The following is a 16,894-nucleotide window of genomic DNA, read 5'->3' as shown; positions in this document are numbered from 1 at the left end:
AGCTGCCCAGAGGTCCTCCCCGGGTTTCCCAAAGTCATTCTTGGATCAGCCAGCCCTAAAGGGATCTGGAGAAGACACTGACAGTCTGTTGGCAGAGCACTTCTCCATTCCCCTAGCCCTTGGGCTACCCCTTGGGCAAATTAAGACTGCTGTTGGGCAGTTGACAAGAGGGGTTCTGTTCCCCTGTGGAAGTAGGTTAGGAACCACACTCTGATCCCTGTCTTTGGAGCAGGACATCTCCAAAGCTAAGGGACACCTGTGTCCCCCCAGTTTGTGTACTTGAATGTGCCCCAGAGTGTGCATCCTATGAGCTCTGGTTTGAGATGCTCCGATATCCTGGAGTCACAGGTAGGAAACCGTCAGAAGGAGGAAGGTCCCAGAGGTAGGGAAGCACTGGGACTCTCCTCACTTGGATTCTCATGGAGTTTGAAGCCTTAAAACCATGAGAATAAACATTTGCCTCAAATGTCATGAAGCTAAAAAAAAAAGAACAGTGATATTCAAAACTAATCCCTATATCGCGGAGCTAGTTCATCGTGCTCATGGATTCTTCCCTTTGGGGGAGCTGAGCATTATGTCTCGCTCAGTCCTCTACCCACCCCCAGAATGGTACCCCACACCCGCTGTCCAGCAGCCTCTGCTCCACGCCCATTCACTGGGATGAGGGGGAAGGTGTCCGAGCACCTTTTGGGTACTAGCCTGGCTCTGTGTTCATTGCTGCTGTGGGTAGAGAAGCATAAGGATTGTCTTGGCTTTCAGGGAGCCTGGGTTCCTGCTAGAATGATGGGAAAGTAACACAGGGCTATTAGTAGACAGAACAGGGTGGGTATGAGTTCATCACAGGCTCCGGGAGAGTGATAGGAAGACTAGCCCGGGCGGGGCAGGGGGTTCTGAGAAGGAGGCTGTATTTTTGCTTGTCAGTGATTTGAACTTCCATAAGTGATCAGGGCAGGACAGGTGAAGTGATTCCAGGGGAGCAAACTGCAGGAGCCCCAGCACAGAGAACGTAGGGGTGTGGCCTGCCTGTGGTCCTGAGAGGAGATCCTCCTGGTAGGTCTGGATGACAGTACTGAGTTGTAAGGTGGCCTAAGGCAACGGACCTGAATATAGTCTCTGGCTTCCTTACTATTCCCTACGGGTTGGTTTTATTAAAACTGCATGTCGTGGGGGATGTGTGTGTTTGTGCAGTAGCTGCCAGAGGGAGTCTGGGAATCAGAGGAGGTTCAGGGAAAAGACCTGGGAGCCTGGGCCTGGCTCATCTAATTCCAGAGGAGCGGTGGTTCGCTAACGCCAGATGTTTGAAGATCAAGCACGGGAGTCCACTCTGCCTCCTGAGGGTCATGAACCCGAGCTCCTCCCAACCCCTTCCCTCAACAGTGTGGGTGCTGGAGGCTGAGAGGGCTCACCTGCCAGCCTCGCTGTGCCGCCTCCCACAGGGGGACTTCCCACTGAAGGCCGACAGGGTGGTCCAGTCCGTCAAAGCCATCTGCAATGCCCTGGCCGCCGTGGAGACCCCTGAGATCACCAGCGCCCTCAACCAGCTGCCTCCCTGCCCCTCCCGTATGCAGCCCAAAATTCAGAAGGTAACGAATTCAGAGCGCTCGTGTAGGGCACAAGGAGAACAGCAGTCGCAAGTAACTGGGTGACGAGGTGTCTGTTTCCTTGAAAGGTCCTCTCTCCACCTGCATCTTGCAGGTTTGGAGTTTAACTGCAAGAGTTTAACTGCAAGAGTGTCCCCTCCTCCTGAGGATGGGGGCAGGTGAGGGTCTGCCTTGGGCCTGTTTGCCAGGAGCCCTGGCTGGGGCTGGCAAAGGCTTTATGGTGCTTTGCATACCCCACAGGGTGCAAAACCAAACCCTCCTTTGAGCCAGGGCTCTGTGACTCCACAGTGCAGGGGGAGGCGGCCACGTGCAGCACACACAGGGCCAGCAAGATAGCCACCATGACCTGGGCTGGAGTGGCCCGAGGGTGGGAGGGTCTCATTTGGGTGGACACGACTTGAACCTTGGTCTAGCTCACTCTGTCCATCACATATGGCTCTGGTGCAAACCATGACGCTGTCTTCCCTGGGGAGTCTCTCCTCCTCACATTTCAGACCAGTCTGGTCCAGATGAGCACAGCTGCGGAAAGCCCTTTTTCCAGCTGTGTCGGAAATGGCCACGGCCCTGAAGCTCCCCTTCCTCTCCTTTTCGCCCAATAGGATCCCACTGTTTTGGCTGTGAGGGAAAACCGAGGTAAGGGAACAACTCTCTTGTCTTTATTCAGCAGGGACAATGGAAAATAGGTCTCTGCCCAGATTCGTTTTTCTCCCTGGCCCCTTGATTTATGGGTCCAGGTCTGCTGTGTGTGTGTGTGTGTGTGTGTGTGTGTGTGTGTGTGTGTGTGTTTCCAGCTGGAGAGCACATTTCTTTCCATAAAATGTTCTCTCATTATTTTTGCTAGTTATTCCTGTGGTGTCCCTGGGTGATGGTGATGAGGTGGTGTACATCGGAGGCTGGGGGTAGTGAGGCAAAATTAGCCCTGGGCTCCAGATGAGAAAACTTACTGGGGTAAGGGGGGTCATTATTCTCCAGGAGGCTCATGATGCCTGTGTTTCCAACCCAGAATGGTCCTAGGGAGAAGGTGATAAAGGATTTTGCATAAGGAGTGAATCTTTCAAGCAGAACTTTGCTTTCTGGGGTTCTTGGTCAGTGATTCCCAATCTTTTGGATTCCATGAATTAATAATCTGCCCCACAACGCATGATTTTATTTTATTTTACTTTAGAGAATATTTACTTATTTGAGAGAGAGAGCACAAGCAGGGGGAGCAACTGGCAGAGGGACAAGGAGAAGCAGACTCCTGGCTGAGTAGGGAGCCTGCCATGGGTCTCGATCCCACGACCCAGGCGCTGAAGGCAGATGCTTAGCTGACTGAGCCACCCAGGCGCCCTGAACAAAGCATTATTTTAGGGACCAACATAGAAATAGTCTGCTTTTCTTTTGCCAAGCAATGGCTTTTAAAGTTACTGACAGTGATCATTCCCACTATTTCCCAAAAGAAAGGACATTTAACACAAAATAAGTAGCCCTATGTAAAGATAAGGAGAATGTTTATAATTGAGTATCACTTTGTGAGAAGCTCATCGATCCTGCTTTTTTCCCCTCATTTCATCATGGCTGGGTGAGCCTCGTCCTGGCTGTTGGAAACCGCCTGGCATTTGGGGACTCCTGCCCTGGGGTACACCTGTGCTGTTGGAAACCGCCTGGCATTTGGGGACTCCTGCCCTGGGGTACACCTGTGCCATGGCAACAGAATGGGGCTCATTGAGGCCTTGTGACCTTTCCTTCTGACCCCTTCCCTTCACAGAGAAGGTTGTGGAAGCTCTGACGGCCGCCATCTTGGACCTGGTGGAGCTGTACTGCAGCACATTCGACGCAGACTTCCAGACGGCCGTGCACGGGAGCCGCAAGCACGATCTGGTCCAGGAGGCCTGCCATTTCACCGGGCCCCTAGCCTTCACTGTCTATGCCACCCACCGCATCCCCATCACCTGGGCTACCAGGTGAGCCCAGGGCTGAATGTCCTCTAGGCAGAGGGAGCAGGAGTTTGACTTTCCGATGGCTTCTCCCTGTCTGCACGCAACCCCACCGTCCAGAGCCGATGGTCTGTGGCATTGTGGTGCCCCTTGATCTGAGGAGCCAAGTGCCTGAGGGGGATTGTGGACCAGGACATCCCAAGGAGAGGCAGGAGGTCTGCCGGCATCAGATCCTGCCAGGCCTTCTCAGTGCTGGCTGCATCGGCATCCCTGCCCCCCACCCATCCCAGGCCAGCTGATGGAGACACCGCGACAGATGGCAGCTTCCCAGACCCAGTGCATGCCCCAAGGCCAATGACTGCACTCCCCTGCAGAGGCACAATGGGAGGGGGCGGGGAGGTGGGCGATGACCCTTTGTTGGGAGTTCCCTAGGCCTGCAGGGGTGGGTGGAGGGGGACCTTCGTTTGGTAATCCCCGGCTCCTCTGCCTAGTAGTCCCTGGCATCCAGGGCCTGGGGAAAAAGGCATTTAGCTCCACCTCCCTCCTTTCCGGACCCCCCCCTTCGCCCTTCCCCCTCACTCTTTGTTCCTCACTTAATGTATTCCTCTGGGCGATTGGCGGAGAACAAAGGAGGCAGCCTGGGAAACCAGGGCCTTCTCTGACCTCTTCTGTCAGGCACCTGTCACGAGCCGCAGGGACCCCCATGTGTTGGCATTCACATCGGCATATGTCGATTTCATCTCCCCCACCCCTTGTCGCTTGCGCATGCGCACACAGACACCCACCTACTGTAAGGAGGTGGCTGTAGGCTGGTCCCCAATAAAGAAGGGAGGAAAACCCTGGGCCCAGTGTGGGGCCTGAAAGTGGGTGGGGGGATCCAGATCCAGCTGCTTTTCCTAAAGCTTTCACAGATCCCCTTAGGCTCCCGTGCTCGAGCCCCCAGGGGACCAGGGAGGTCTGTCTTTGCAGGAGAAATGGAGCTGGGTCTAGGCTGGGTGACTATGATGGGGTTCGGGATCTGAGCACCCTTACCCTCTTTCTGTTGCAGCTATGAAGATTTCTACCTCTCCTGCTCCCTCAGCCATGGCGGGAAAGAACTCTGCAGCCCCCTGTACACACGAAGGGCTCACTTTTCCAAGTACCTTTTCCACCTCATCATCTGGGACCAGCAGTAAGCCCTCCCCCCGTGCCCCAGTGCCACCCCTGCAGACCCCGCAGAGGTGCCCACACCTGCAATAAACCAGGCTCCACCACTAATCTACCCACGCAAGCCCTCAGCCTCTTGAGTCTCCCTTCCCTAACCCTTAGATGGGGACAAGTTCTGTTTCTAATGCACAGAGGCTCTGTCTGTAAACAGTAAAGGATCATATAAAAGTTAGTGGTTAGCTTTCATAATAGTTCATCGTCTTGATCTTGTCGCCCTTAAAAGGTTTAACTAGTCTGGGGATTCTCATCCTCTCCCTTCTTCCCAAAGTATCCATCGAGTAAGGAGAGGGGACTGCACTTTCTTCCTTCTAGATGGGAAAGGGCACGTTGTCTAGAGGAAAGAAAAGTGGGCTGGGAGCCACAGGAATAAGCCTCTATTTCCAGCTCTATCTTCAGTCCTGTGTTCTCTTTGGCCTCTCTGTGCCCCAAACTGTAAAATGGGGCCATTTGTTCAATTCAGAGGCCGTTGTGGCATCGCAGTGAGATAGAATACAAACATACTAAGTATGAAACATACTAAGTATTAATCAGCATTTATGGACCAGCGTTTGCCGTTGGGAAGATAGGCGTCTGCCAGGCAGAGCAGGAGGGAAATGGAGGCACGCACACGTAGAGGGGAGGGGGAGGCACTGTAGGTGGGTGCCCGCCCCGTGCCCTCTCTGTGCTGGGCCCTGCCCTCCCTGCAACCTGCCAGAAAGCCCCTTGTTTGCTGCCCCCAGCACCACTGCCCTCGACCAGCTGTCTGAGTCCTTATTTGCAGAGCAGAACTGGAACTCCAGTGTTTGGAGTGCAGATTAGAGGCCGAGCGGGGTCCTCGGGGAGGCCAAGGTTGCCAAACTAGGCCGAGGCGGAGTCTGCACAAACACTGCGAGAGGTGGGGTATTTAACAGATGGACAGCTGGAGAGGTAGGCCCTTTCTCCTGTCTTCACACTTGTGTAAGTTACAGAGCAATAAAGCTGTACCAATAGCTTTCATCAGATAACTGCTGGGGCAGGAGAGACTCCTTGGAGGCAGGGGATGGCTGCCTCCAATGGCTTTGGAGTTTCACTTTCACCTTTCTGAGTTTCACCTTCACCTTCGGCTCCTGTGGCCTCGCTAACTGCCACTACCAATGCGGTCATGCTTTCCAGTGCTCCGGCCCCGGACAGACCCTATCATGTTGGCCCTGAGTCCCTCTTCCCATAGACTGTCCATGGCACCGAGACACCCTGGCCTGCCCTTCCTCAGCCTGCCTGCTCTGTGGGTCTCCTTCCACTCCCTGTCTTAGATGCAGCCCCAAATCTCAAAGGGCTGGTCCCTGCCTAGAGCCCCGTGGAGATTTCCTCTCCATGGTCCCCCATCCCTGTGCCCCACAGAGACTCTTGGCACCTTCATGGTCAGGATCAAGGCATCTGGGAGAAGACACTACAGTATAGGGTTCAAAGCACAGGCTTGGGCATGCTTACGGTTTCTAACTGTAGGTGGAACCTTGGGGAGTAATAGGCCCTGACATGTAGGGCTGTTTCAGGACTTTTGGGACATTGCAAGTGAAGTGTGTGGCTCAGTACCCAGCACGTGATAAATGCTTTCTTCTCCATCCTTGTTGCCATCTTTTTAGCTGGGGGAGCCTTCTCCTTTCCAGTTTCCCTGTTCCAAGTGACTGACGCGGTGACGGGTACAGGGAGATATTTGTGCATGCAAATCCTATTTGCGTAGCCCAGTTCCAGGTCAGAAGCCTCAGCGTCACATAGCAAAAAGCACACAGTGGGTACACACATCACACAAGTGAAGAAGCTGTGTTCCACTCTTCACAGAGGAGGAACCCGGTGCAGAGGTGTGCGTAGTTCTGAGGTTGCGAATAGCAAAACCAGGCCTGGAACTGGCACATCCCAGGAGTCCTTCCTGGAGGAGGTGACCCTTGTGATGTGATGTTGAGGAATGGCTGCAGAGGGAAGGAGAGCAGTTTCACAGGCAAGGAGAAGGTTCAGTCTGTAGTCAATGTGCTAGTTATCCTGACAGACCCAGGATGATGGTCAGTGGCAGAGGTTTTGGAATGCTGGAAGGACTCGAGAACTGAGGAGAAGGGGATTCTGGCTGGTTCTAGGAGTTGTGGCTTCCTATTCTCTCCACCTCCAGATGCCCAGCGGGAAGCCTCTTCTGGGCTGACAGAGAGGGGTCAGCACCAGCCCCCTTTCCACTCTGCTGTGGGGTCAGCTGACTGTCCTGTTGCCGCGGTGCCGGGATCAGCTAATTCTCAAAATAGGCCCAGCAGCTAGGCTCTGCCATCCCCTAGCCAAGCCCCGGCTTGGCATGTCTGCTGGCTGGTGGAGGGGCCCTAATTATAGCCATGGGCCCCCAGGGTACAGGCGGCTGGGACAGCAGGGCTCTGCCAGTCTCTGGCGGGTGAGAGGGAGTGCCTCACTTAGGTGGAGATGTTCCTGCGGGAGTGAGGGGCGGCCCGGGAGGGAGGCTGCTTGATCAGAACTCCTGCGAACCTTGGGGGTGGCCTCCCTGCCTCTGTGCTCTCTGGCATAGAAACTGCCCTGGGCTGGCCAGGAGGGTGTGACAGTGTGGACTTTGGCCCAGGGACAACTTCCCCCAAAGGTAATGTGGGTCCTCCCTCGGGCTTTCCAGGGCTCCCCTCCTCTCTCTTCCTCACTCCACCCCAGCTCCTGATGCTGAACTTGGAGGGAGTGGCTGGCAGTGGTCCTGGCAGAGGAGGCCCGGGAGAACACATCTGGACTTGGGTAGTGGCAAGGCTTACGTGTCTCAATTCTGCCAGTTTGCAGCTTCCCCCCAGGGACTTTGGGAAGCCCCTTCTCTTTGTCCCTTTGGCTTTGAAAATGTTTGGGGGCCAGAACAAACTGTGTTGTGCCCTGGGGGGTTGGGCAAAGTAGGGGACAGGAGAGGACAGGCAGGTCGGAGGACTATTGGGGGAGGGTGGCCCGAGGGCAAAGAACACCGTGCTGCTTCTCCCTCCTCTGTTGCTTCTTCCTCCTGGTGTTTTTAGCCTGGGGATGGGGGAAGGGATAAGGATTGTCAAGAGGAGCAGCTTCTTAGGGACCCTCTGCAGAAATCCTGAAATGGGGTGTGTGGCTTAACTATGGGACCTGAGGTCACCTGAACTCTGAGATGGCTCTGGCTGCCCAGGTTCTGTCTGGTCACCGCGGGGTGGCCTCCAAATCAGGATGTTAGGCGCGCTCTACGGAAAGGCTGCACAAACAGCACAGTGTACTTCTGGAAGTGTCCAGCGGAGGTTGTGACCTGTCCTGGTTCCAGGCTTCCCTGGGGAGCACATCTGATATCCCGAGAGGCAGGTCAAGTTCTCAGGCTCCGCTCAGCTTCCCGGGCCACCTGTCCCTTGCCTCCACAAGGGTGGCACCTCCTGATTTGGTTTCCTGTCCTCCCCAGGATCTGCTTCCCGATACAGGTGAACCGGCTGCCTCGGGAGACCCTGCTGTGCGCCACACTCTACGCTCTGCCCATCCCCCTGCCTGGGAGCTCCTCGGAGGCCAATAAGCAGCGGCGTTTACCAGAAGCCCTTGGCTGGGTCACTACCCCACTGTTCAACTTCAGGCAGTACGTGGCTCCCACGCCAGCGGCTTCTTGGCCTCGGAAGGGAAGGAGGGGGATAGAGGGGCCTGGGTGCAGCACTGGCCAGTGCCCCTTGGGAGGGTTGGCCTTGTGGGGCTCATCACCCACAGAGTCCAGAGGGCCCTAGCGGGGGGACCAAGGCACAGAAGTGGAGATCAGAACAACTGATGTGACCAAGAGCTTCTGGGCAGAAGGAGGGCAAGGAGAGGGGCCGGGTGTGTGAAAACAGAGTGCTCGGGTAACGCGTCATCTGGCCCTGTCATTGGAAGGGCCTTAGAGGTCATCTAGTCCACCTCTCTGCCTCGTGGGGCATCCCCACCACCAGGTCATCCAGAAGCTTCCTGGAGGGGGTGTGCTTTTATAGGACCTAGAAGAAGGAAGAGCCTGTGGTCTAACAGAATGACAGAGTTGGATGGTGGCTTCAAAGGCCGATTTTTGGATGGGGGAGCAGGAGGAAAACCATCTCCTTAGCCATTGTGTTTGTTGGCTCATTCCTCTCCCCTCCATTCTCCTTAGAGTCCTGACCTGTGGTCGGAAGCTTCTGGGTTTATGGCCAGCAACACAGGAAAGCCCCAGCGCCCGTTGGAGCGCACCTAATTTCCACCAGCCGGATAGCGTCATCCTGCAGGTGAGACCGCGGCCCCAGGACCGTCCCTCCTGCCCGCTGCACAGGGCTATCCAAGAGGCAGCTCTGAGTTTTCCGCCTGGAGGTTTGGGCTAGGAGGTAAGAGAAAGCGCTGGCATGTTGGGAACAGTGCACTGATGTGATAGAAGCAACCAGAGTGATTTGGTTAGACCTGGAGTGGGAGGGTGAGTCTGTGGAATGTGTGCCATCTCCTGGAGGTTACCTTCCATCTCAAGGAGGCCGAAGGCAGGGCCTGAGCACCTGCGCCCCTGTCTGGGGGCCCAGCAACTCGGAGTCCTTTGTATTGAGCCCGCACGTGACTGAGTCGGATAAAGCCTGAGCTGTCCCCTTTTGGGGCCTGAGGGGAAGCCCTCAGTCCCCCACGCCGTTTCCCCCCCCCCCCTCCCGGTGCAGCCACTCAGTACTCTCTCCGAGTGGACTCCCTGCCTGGGGAGAGGAGGAGGAGTTGGTCAAGCCCAAGCTCTAGTGACTGGTTTCTGGCTCCCCTTTCGTATAGATCATGGCATGCTCTGGTATGGAATCTGGAATATGAAAGTGGCTAGAGCATGAAATAGAATAACACAGAACAAAGGCTCCAGAGGCAGGCGTTTTTGTCTCCCTTAATTAACCAGACTTAAAGCCCAGAACCTGGAACATTGCTTAGCAACTTCCCACTAAACATTTGTTGATTGCGGGAACGTAGGACCCACTCCACTCTGATACCCAATTTAGGAGGATGAACATGGGGTGGCCTAGAGCTAGGGGAGCCGGGGGCACAGGATTGAGAATCGGTAGGGCCCTCCCCTGGCATGTGGTCCCACTTCCCATCAGGCAGCAGCGCCTTCCAGGGCCGCACTGAAGGCTCCCTGGCCTCAGCTTGGAGGCTCTCAGGGGTTCAGCCTGCAGACACTTCTGTTCTGAGTTCTGGCCTGGGGCCGCGCCCCCATCCCCACCTGGCTACATCTCTGCCCAGTCTCTTTCTCACTTCCCTGTTCCTCTCTCCCTCTGTTACCTTCTCATTTTTTGCTGGAAGTGACATCTGGAAGAGGCTTTCCCCGAAGTCCCAAGTCCCAAGTCCACACCAAGTGCAGCTGGGTTATTTTACAAGCAACCTGCAGGGGAGGGAGGGAGGGAGGAATAAAGGGAGGAAAGAAAGGAGGGAGAACACCTGAGACAGAGGCCCTGGAGAGCCAGGAAGGTGGCGGCTCACCTTCTCACTCACCTGTCTGTCTTCTCTCCCCTCTTCTCTGACACCATCCCCCAGATCGACTTCCCCACCTCAGCCTTTGACATCAAGTTCACCAGCCCCCCTGGAGACAAGTTCAGTCCCCGCTATGTGTTTGGCAGTCTCCGGGAAGAAGACCAACGTGTGCTTAAGAACATCATGCGGAAGGAGTCCTTGTACTGGTGAGGCCCGGGGCCTTCCCCGCGTGTGGCTCTGGCCCCGTTCTGTCTGACCTCTCCCCTGCCAGCTCCAGGTCCTGCCCGCCTGCTTTGGGAGTAGAGGTGGGATGGGGTGGGCAACTGGCGCTGAAGCAGGACGCAGTGGAGAGAGGGCTCTGCTGCTGCGGGCATCCTGACGCTAGGAAAGAGGAGAGGCCGGGGCTAGGAGACTGGGTCTCGGAATGCCCATCCGCACAATGGAGACCTGGTCCAGATTCAGCTTGCCAGAGGACCAGAGCTTTGCCCCATCCGTCTCCCAAGATATGTTGTCTCCTCCTTGCTATCCATGGGGCTGGCTCCTGTCCTCACCACCCTGCCCCCACCTCCTGCCCCTTCCACACCCACAGCCTCTTGCCTTTCTCTGGCCCCGTCACTTTCCAAAAAGGATCAGGTGTCGGGGCAGGCTGGCAGCTCTCAAGGGGAAGCGAGTCCAAGCTGATGTCATCCTTGGGGCTGCTTCTCTCACCAGGATTGGAGGAGGAGGGGTGAGGAGCGGGGAGCAGGGAGCTCAAGGAGCTGGTGGGATGGGGGCGATGGGGCCTCCTGCCCCGCCTGCTCTCCCTGTATACCTCTCTGGCTCCTGCACTGCGTGGCCCTATGCTGTAAGCGCGTGCCCATGCGTGTGCATGCGTGTGTATGGGGAACGGGGGTAGGAGAGATGGGGCTCATCTCTCCCTCATATCCCACCCAAGGAGTCAAAGTAGCTGAGTGACGACCGATCCCCCCGCCCCCACTCCTCTGCTGACCCCTTGCTTCATTAGCCCCTCAGCTCCCTTCTCCCATTAGACACCTGATCTCAGGCAAGGCTTAATTAGCTGTGGCTTCTATAGACCCTCCAGCTGGCCCCGGGAAGCCCCAGAGGCTTCTCAGCCCTCCAGACCCGGACATGGTGGGGAGCACTGCCCTCTGGTGGCTCCCCTTGGGAGTGGAGCTCTAAGGGCATCCGGCAGAAGGGGCGGCCGATTGCGGGGTGCCCGTGACCTGTGCATTCGGCCTCAGTCGGAGAGGCCCTGAGATGTCAGGACCAAAGATGAGGCTTGGGCCCTGGTGCCCCATAACCTCGCTTCACACGCTGCAGTCACCTGGGGATCTTTCGAAAATACCAATGCCTGGTTTCCACAGACGTTCTGACTCCGCAGGTGTCGGGCGTGGCCCAGGCACGGGGACTTTATAAACCTCCCCAGGTGATTGCAATGTGCAGCAAAGCCTGGGAACCACTGAGCTGGAGAACGTGTGGCATTCTCGTGGAGAGTCAGTACCCTTCCCCGTGGCTGACCGTGCTGTCTCTGGCCTCCCCACACCCGCAGGCTCACGGACGCTGACAAGAAGCGCCTGTGGGAGAAGCGATACTATTGCCATTTGGAGGTGAGCTCCCTGCCCCTGGTGCTCGCCAGCGCCCCCAGCTGGGAGTGGGCTTGCCTGCCCGACATCTATGCTCTCCTGAAGCAGTGGACCCACATGAACCACCAGGATGCTCTGGGGCTCCTGCATGCCACGTGAGTTGTTAACACCCGCCTTTCCTTGACCGCGAGTCCTTCCCGGGGCCAGGGCTTGGCACCGCCCACCGCTAGCCTGAGCCAGTCCTGGGGAAGTGGTAAAGTGGGCTAGGAAATTCAGGATGTCTTCACTCCTTTTTTGCTTTTTCTTTGTCTCCTTTCCCTGCGGTGTGACATTGGGAACATTTTCTTTTTCTTTTTCTTTTTTTTTTTTTTTAAAGATTTTATTTATTTATTTGACAGACAGAGATTACAAGTAGGCAGAGAGGCAGGCAGAGAGAGAGGAGGAAGCAGGCTCCCTGCTGAGCAGAGAGCCCAATGTGGGGCTCGATCCCAGGACACTGGGATCATGACCTGAGCCGAAGGCAGAGGCTTTAACCCACTGAGCCACCCAGGCGCCCCGGGAACATTTTCTAAGCATACTGCAGAACCAAAAATTTTACAGTGAGCATCCATGGACCCACTACCTAGATCCTAACCATTTTCACTATTTGCTGTATTTACTTTCTTGTGTGTATATCCCTCCATCCAACCATCAGTCCGTCTTACATTTTTTTTAGTACATTTCAGTGTAAGTTGCAGACATCCCACCTCCCTCTAAATACTTTGGTGTATGTATATCATTAACTAGAACTTGACATGTGTTGGTTTGTTCTTTAGAGGCAAAATTTCCAAAATCAGAAAGGCCTAAGTCTTACCTGGATGTCCGCTGAGTCTTGACACGTGCACAGCCCTGGGTGACCCAAACTTGACCACTTCATTCGACTTTCACAGTCCTCTCTTCCCTCTTTCCCTCAGAAGTGTTCTCTGGGGACATGCTCCTCCTGGTTTCAGACCCTCAGGCTGCCTTTTCCAGGTGGTACCCAATATTCCTGGCTTCTTTTTTGCTGCTTTTAGTTATTAAACTGTACCCAACCCATGTGTCTTGCCTTCAGGACTTTTTGAGACCATGTTTTTGCTCATCTCTGCTCAGTAGCCTCTGCCATAGGGTACTGGCTTATGTAAAACTCCATGGTTTTCTGTCCTTAATCTGGCTGGCTTTGCACTAAAGGATGGTACCATCGTGCTTTAATCCATGTAAGGGTTCTTCAGTGACGGGAATTTCTAGCACAGTGGGAGTTGAGGAAAAGATTTTCAGGAACAGGGTTGAAGACTCCATCCAGTTTCCTTTAAATCCTACAAGGAATGAAAGTGGGCACCGTCCTGTTCCTCTGTGGCCCCATGCCTGCTCTGACCAGGGGACAGGGCCATTCTCAAGGCTTACTCTCCAGACAAGGCGCTCAGGATTCTTCTAGTGGCTTCGGCAGATTCTGAGGGATGTCGCCTTTTCTCCACCCGTGTGTCTGAAACCCAGCTGTGCGGGCGCTGGCTCGCTCCTGGGCCACAGAGCCTGCAGCCGGGCCGTCAAGGGTCAGGGCTCTGTTTTACAGTTTCCCGGACCAGGAGGTACGTCGGATGGCCGTCCAGTGGATCGGCTCCCTGTCGGACGCCGAGCTCCTCGACTACTTGCCTCAGCTCGTGCAGGTGGGCGGACCGGCCTTCCCTCAGGTTCTGATGGCCCCTCTCCTGGCCCCAAGCCCGTGTGCATTCTCCTTGGGGAACCCAGGGGCCCTGGCAGGATAGTGGCAGGTATAGATGGCGGGCAGGCCATACAGCCTCCTGATCCCTTTCCCCTAAACAGGCCCTGAAGTACGAGTGTTACCTGGACAGCCCCTTGGTGCGCTTCCTCCTGAAACGAGCCGTCTCAGACTTGAGAGTGACGCACTACTTCTTCTGGTGAGCCGCGTGTGGAGAGGCGGGAGGCACACGAGCGTCCTGGGGTGGGTTTCCCAGGGAGCTGGAGCGGTGTCTGACCCCTCCCCACCATTGCGCACATCCTCGCGGGTGATCCCAAGCGTCGGGACCCCCTCCCACCTCCCACCCTTTCCCTTGCAGGCTCCTGAAGGACGGCCTCAAAGATTCTCAGTTCAGCATCCGCTACCAGTACCTGCTGGCAGCCTTGCTGTGCTGCTGTGGCAAGGGGCTGAGAGAGGAGTTTAACCGCCAGTGCTGGCTCGTCAGTACCCTGGCCAAGCTGGCGCAGCAGGTTCGAGAAGCTGCCCCTTCTGCACGCCAGGTGAGGAGGGCGAGGCCGTCTACCCATTTTGGGCCTGGGATTTTTTTTTTTTTTTTTTAAGATTTTATTTATTCATTTGACAGAGAGAGACAGCGAGAGCAGGAACACAAGCAGGGGGAGCGGGAGAGGGAGAAGCAGGCTTCCTGCCAAGCGGGGAGCCCAATGCAGGCCACCACCCCAGGACCTTGGGATCATGACCCGAGCCGAAGGCAGGGGTCCTGGGATAGAGCCGAAGCCTTAACGACTGAGCCACCCAGGCGCCCAGTCCCGGGACTGTTGTAACCAGCTGTTAATACCTTCCACGTTCTCACCGGCAGGATGGCACTTGGCCATCTCTGATTTAAGGACTGGAAGGAGGGGACTCTGTCTCTAACCTATGGGCCACAGAGTGACAGTCTGCAAGCTGGATACAGCCCATGGATGTGTTTTGGTTGGCCTGCACAGTGTTACAATTTTTATTTAACTGTTCCCTTTAAAGGCTAAGTGTATTTGTATGAGTTGTTTCGCTGCAGAAGAGCAGCCAGCCAGAGAGGGCAAGCGTGGGCTGAAATTCACTCCTACTTTGTTCACTGTGCTGGGAGCTGTAGTTCGGGCTGCTGTTACCCAGAGTGGGGACCTTTTCTGTTCTTGCTGCCAGCCTGTATTAGGCCCACAGTGTTCCTGGTTATTAACATTTAAACATTGAAAGAATTTCAGGGTGCTTGGGGGGCTCAGTCAGTGAGGTGTCTGCCTTCGGCTCAGATTATGGTCCTGGGATCGAGTCCCGTTTTGGGCTCCCTGCTCTGAGAGCCTGCTTCTCCCTCTGCCTCTCTCCCACACACCCTCACTGCTCATACCCTCTGTCTCAAATAAATAAATACAATCTTAAAAAAAAAATTGGGAGAGTGCCTGGGTGGCTCAGACCTTTACGTGTCTGCCCTCAGCCCAGGTCATGATCCCAGGGCCCTGGGATTGAGTCCCGCATCAGGTTCCCTGCTCAGTGAGGAGCCTGCTTCTTCCTCTCCCTCTGCCTGTACTCACTCTCATTCTGTCAAAAAAAATTTTGGGAGAATTTGAAGTTTAGGCTGTTGGCTTTCCTTGGCAATGGCCTGAGCAGCACTGCCCCCCTGAGATGCTCCTGCTCTCCCAGTTTACTGGGGTATCCCCTGCCTCACCTCTGTAAGCTGTCCAGGCTTGCTGCCCAATGCACTGTCCCGGGCACGACACCCCAGACCGGGGTACTTTTCCTTCCTCTTGGTCTCCTGGGGGTTGCCCACACTTCTCCGGAGATGGTGGTTTTCATCCCAGCCACTCCTGGGCGCCCAGCTCTGGGGGAGGCCTAGTTCTCAGTAGAGCTTAGAGGCACCCTCCTCACCCCTACTCTTCGTCTCCCCTCCCTCTCAGGGGATCCTCCGCACGGGCCTGGAGGAGGTGAGGCAGTTCTTTGCCCTGATTGGCTCCTGTCGCCTGCCACTCAGCCCCAGTCTGCTGGTTAAGGGCATCGTGCCCAGGGTGAGTGATTGGTGCGTTTGGGGTTCTCGGAGCAGGGAAGGCTCGGTGGAGGCGAGGTACTCTCACCCTGATTATTGAGAGGAGGAAGAGAGACCTATTCAGGTCTCTTTGCAGACCTAGTGTGTACTGACTTTTGCATGACCAGCTGCACAAGGTAGAGGAATTTGGTCGGGGGCTGGCTAAGTGTCGTCCCTGATAAGGCAGGACCCAGGCTGGTGATAATGACCGCAGTTGTCCTCTGTCCCTGCCGAGCACCGCCTCTGTGCTGCGGTCTTCTGAGTCCTTTATGCCGGTGATCGCATTTTAGTGCTCACAACTCTTACAAACTTGGTCCTGTTGGAAGTCCCATTTTCCAGAGGAGTAGACTGAGGTGTAGATGGGATCACGTCCTACTAGGTTGTATGCGGAATGCACCTCGGTGCTGGGGCCGAGGCTGTAACACACTGGCGTGAGGGAAGGAAGCCGTGCGGGGTCCCGAGGAATCTGGCAGAAACTGCGAGCAGGAGGACCAGCGGCAGCAGCAGCTTGACCCACGGTGCGGAGGCGCTTTTCCTTCCTGACCCTCATCACTACCCTACCCTCTCTCCCGTGGCAGGACTGTTCCTACTTCAACTCCAACGCGGTCCCCCTGAAGCTGTCCTTCCAAAATGTGGACCCACTGGGCGAGAACATCCGTGTCATCTTCAAGGTGAGGACACTTTGCAAGCCTGGTGGGTTGATGAAGGTGGTAGAGGGGAGGAGGGAAGGGGAGGAGGGGTTGAAGCATGGTAGGAGCAGCCCCAGGGCAGGTCTCTTGCTATTAGCCCCTGCTCCCGTTTTCATGTGTGAAGGATTATCAGGGGCCCATGACAAGAGCCTGATTCTGCATGGCCCCAGCGGGCTAGGAAGAGCAAAGCAGCTGGCAGCGTATACAGAGGGGTATACAGAGGGCTTTCTAAAAGGCGTGGCTATCCCAATGATGGGTGGATACAGTGGCGATCTGCTCGTGCCTGAGGGTATTCAAGCAGAGGCTTCATGGCTGCCCAGCAGCAATGTTGAAGAGGAAATTAAGAGAACAGGTGCAGGTTGGACGAGGTGATCCCTACGGTCTGTCCGTCCTAACAGTTGTACCCAGACAGTCGTGATCCTGAGAAGTAAACCGTAGTCTAAGACCATGTCATCTAGCGGGGGACGGGAGACACATGTATGCTACCATGTAATGTGTGTACTGGCTGTGTGTCGGTTCCGGATCCAAGGTGTAAACACTCATGTTTGAAAAAGTCTTGACTATCGGGAATCTCAGTTCAGTTCAGGTGGCGATGTGGGGGTTGAAGAAAGATCCGGGACGCCACAGGGGCGGACGTGATGGCTGCTCCACCTCTGGTCATTTGACCCGGTGTGAGCCGAGAGGGGAGGTGGGAAAACTGGGCAGTAGTCCCCTGTCGTT

At 55.7% G+C, this 16,894-nt stretch overlaps 1 protein-coding gene across 3 annotated transcripts in view; it reads left to right on the top strand.

Moving 5' to 3' along the window:
* PIK3C2B (phosphatidylinositol-4-phosphate 3-kinase catalytic subunit type 2 beta) overlaps positions 1 to 16,894 on the top strand; it is a 64,269-nt gene that overhangs the window by 31,274 nt on the left and 16,101 nt on the right. For all 3 annotated transcript variants that reach the window (XM_032319151.1, XM_032319150.1, XM_032319152.1), the window contains 13 exons: positions 1,437 to 1,583; positions 2,201 to 2,234; positions 3,349 to 3,544; positions 4,566 to 4,688; positions 8,115 to 8,282; positions 8,814 to 8,925; positions 10,187 to 10,329; positions 11,673 to 11,861; positions 13,292 to 13,385; positions 13,543 to 13,637; positions 13,797 to 13,977; positions 15,361 to 15,468; positions 16,064 to 16,156. In XM_032319151.1, the coding sequence (XP_032175042.1) occupies positions 1,437 to 1,583; positions 2,201 to 2,234; positions 3,349 to 3,544; positions 4,566 to 4,688; positions 8,115 to 8,282; positions 8,814 to 8,925; positions 10,187 to 10,329; positions 11,673 to 11,861; positions 13,292 to 13,385; positions 13,543 to 13,637; positions 13,797 to 13,977; positions 15,361 to 15,468; positions 16,064 to 16,156 (1,683 nt within the window). The remainder of the gene's footprint in view (positions 1 to 1,436; positions 1,584 to 2,200; positions 2,235 to 3,348; positions 3,545 to 4,565; positions 4,689 to 8,114; positions 8,283 to 8,813; positions 8,926 to 10,186; positions 10,330 to 11,672; positions 11,862 to 13,291; positions 13,386 to 13,542; positions 13,638 to 13,796; positions 13,978 to 15,360; positions 15,469 to 16,063; positions 16,157 to 16,894) is intronic.

This window comes from Mustela erminea, chromosome 17 (assembly GCF_009829155.1).
Source record: "Mustela erminea isolate mMusErm1 chromosome 17, mMusErm1.Pri, whole genome shotgun sequence".
NCBI classification, from domain to species: domain Eukaryota; kingdom Metazoa; phylum Chordata; class Mammalia; order Carnivora; family Mustelidae; genus Mustela; species Mustela erminea.
This window is presented reverse-complemented; position numbering and strand designations above follow the sequence as displayed.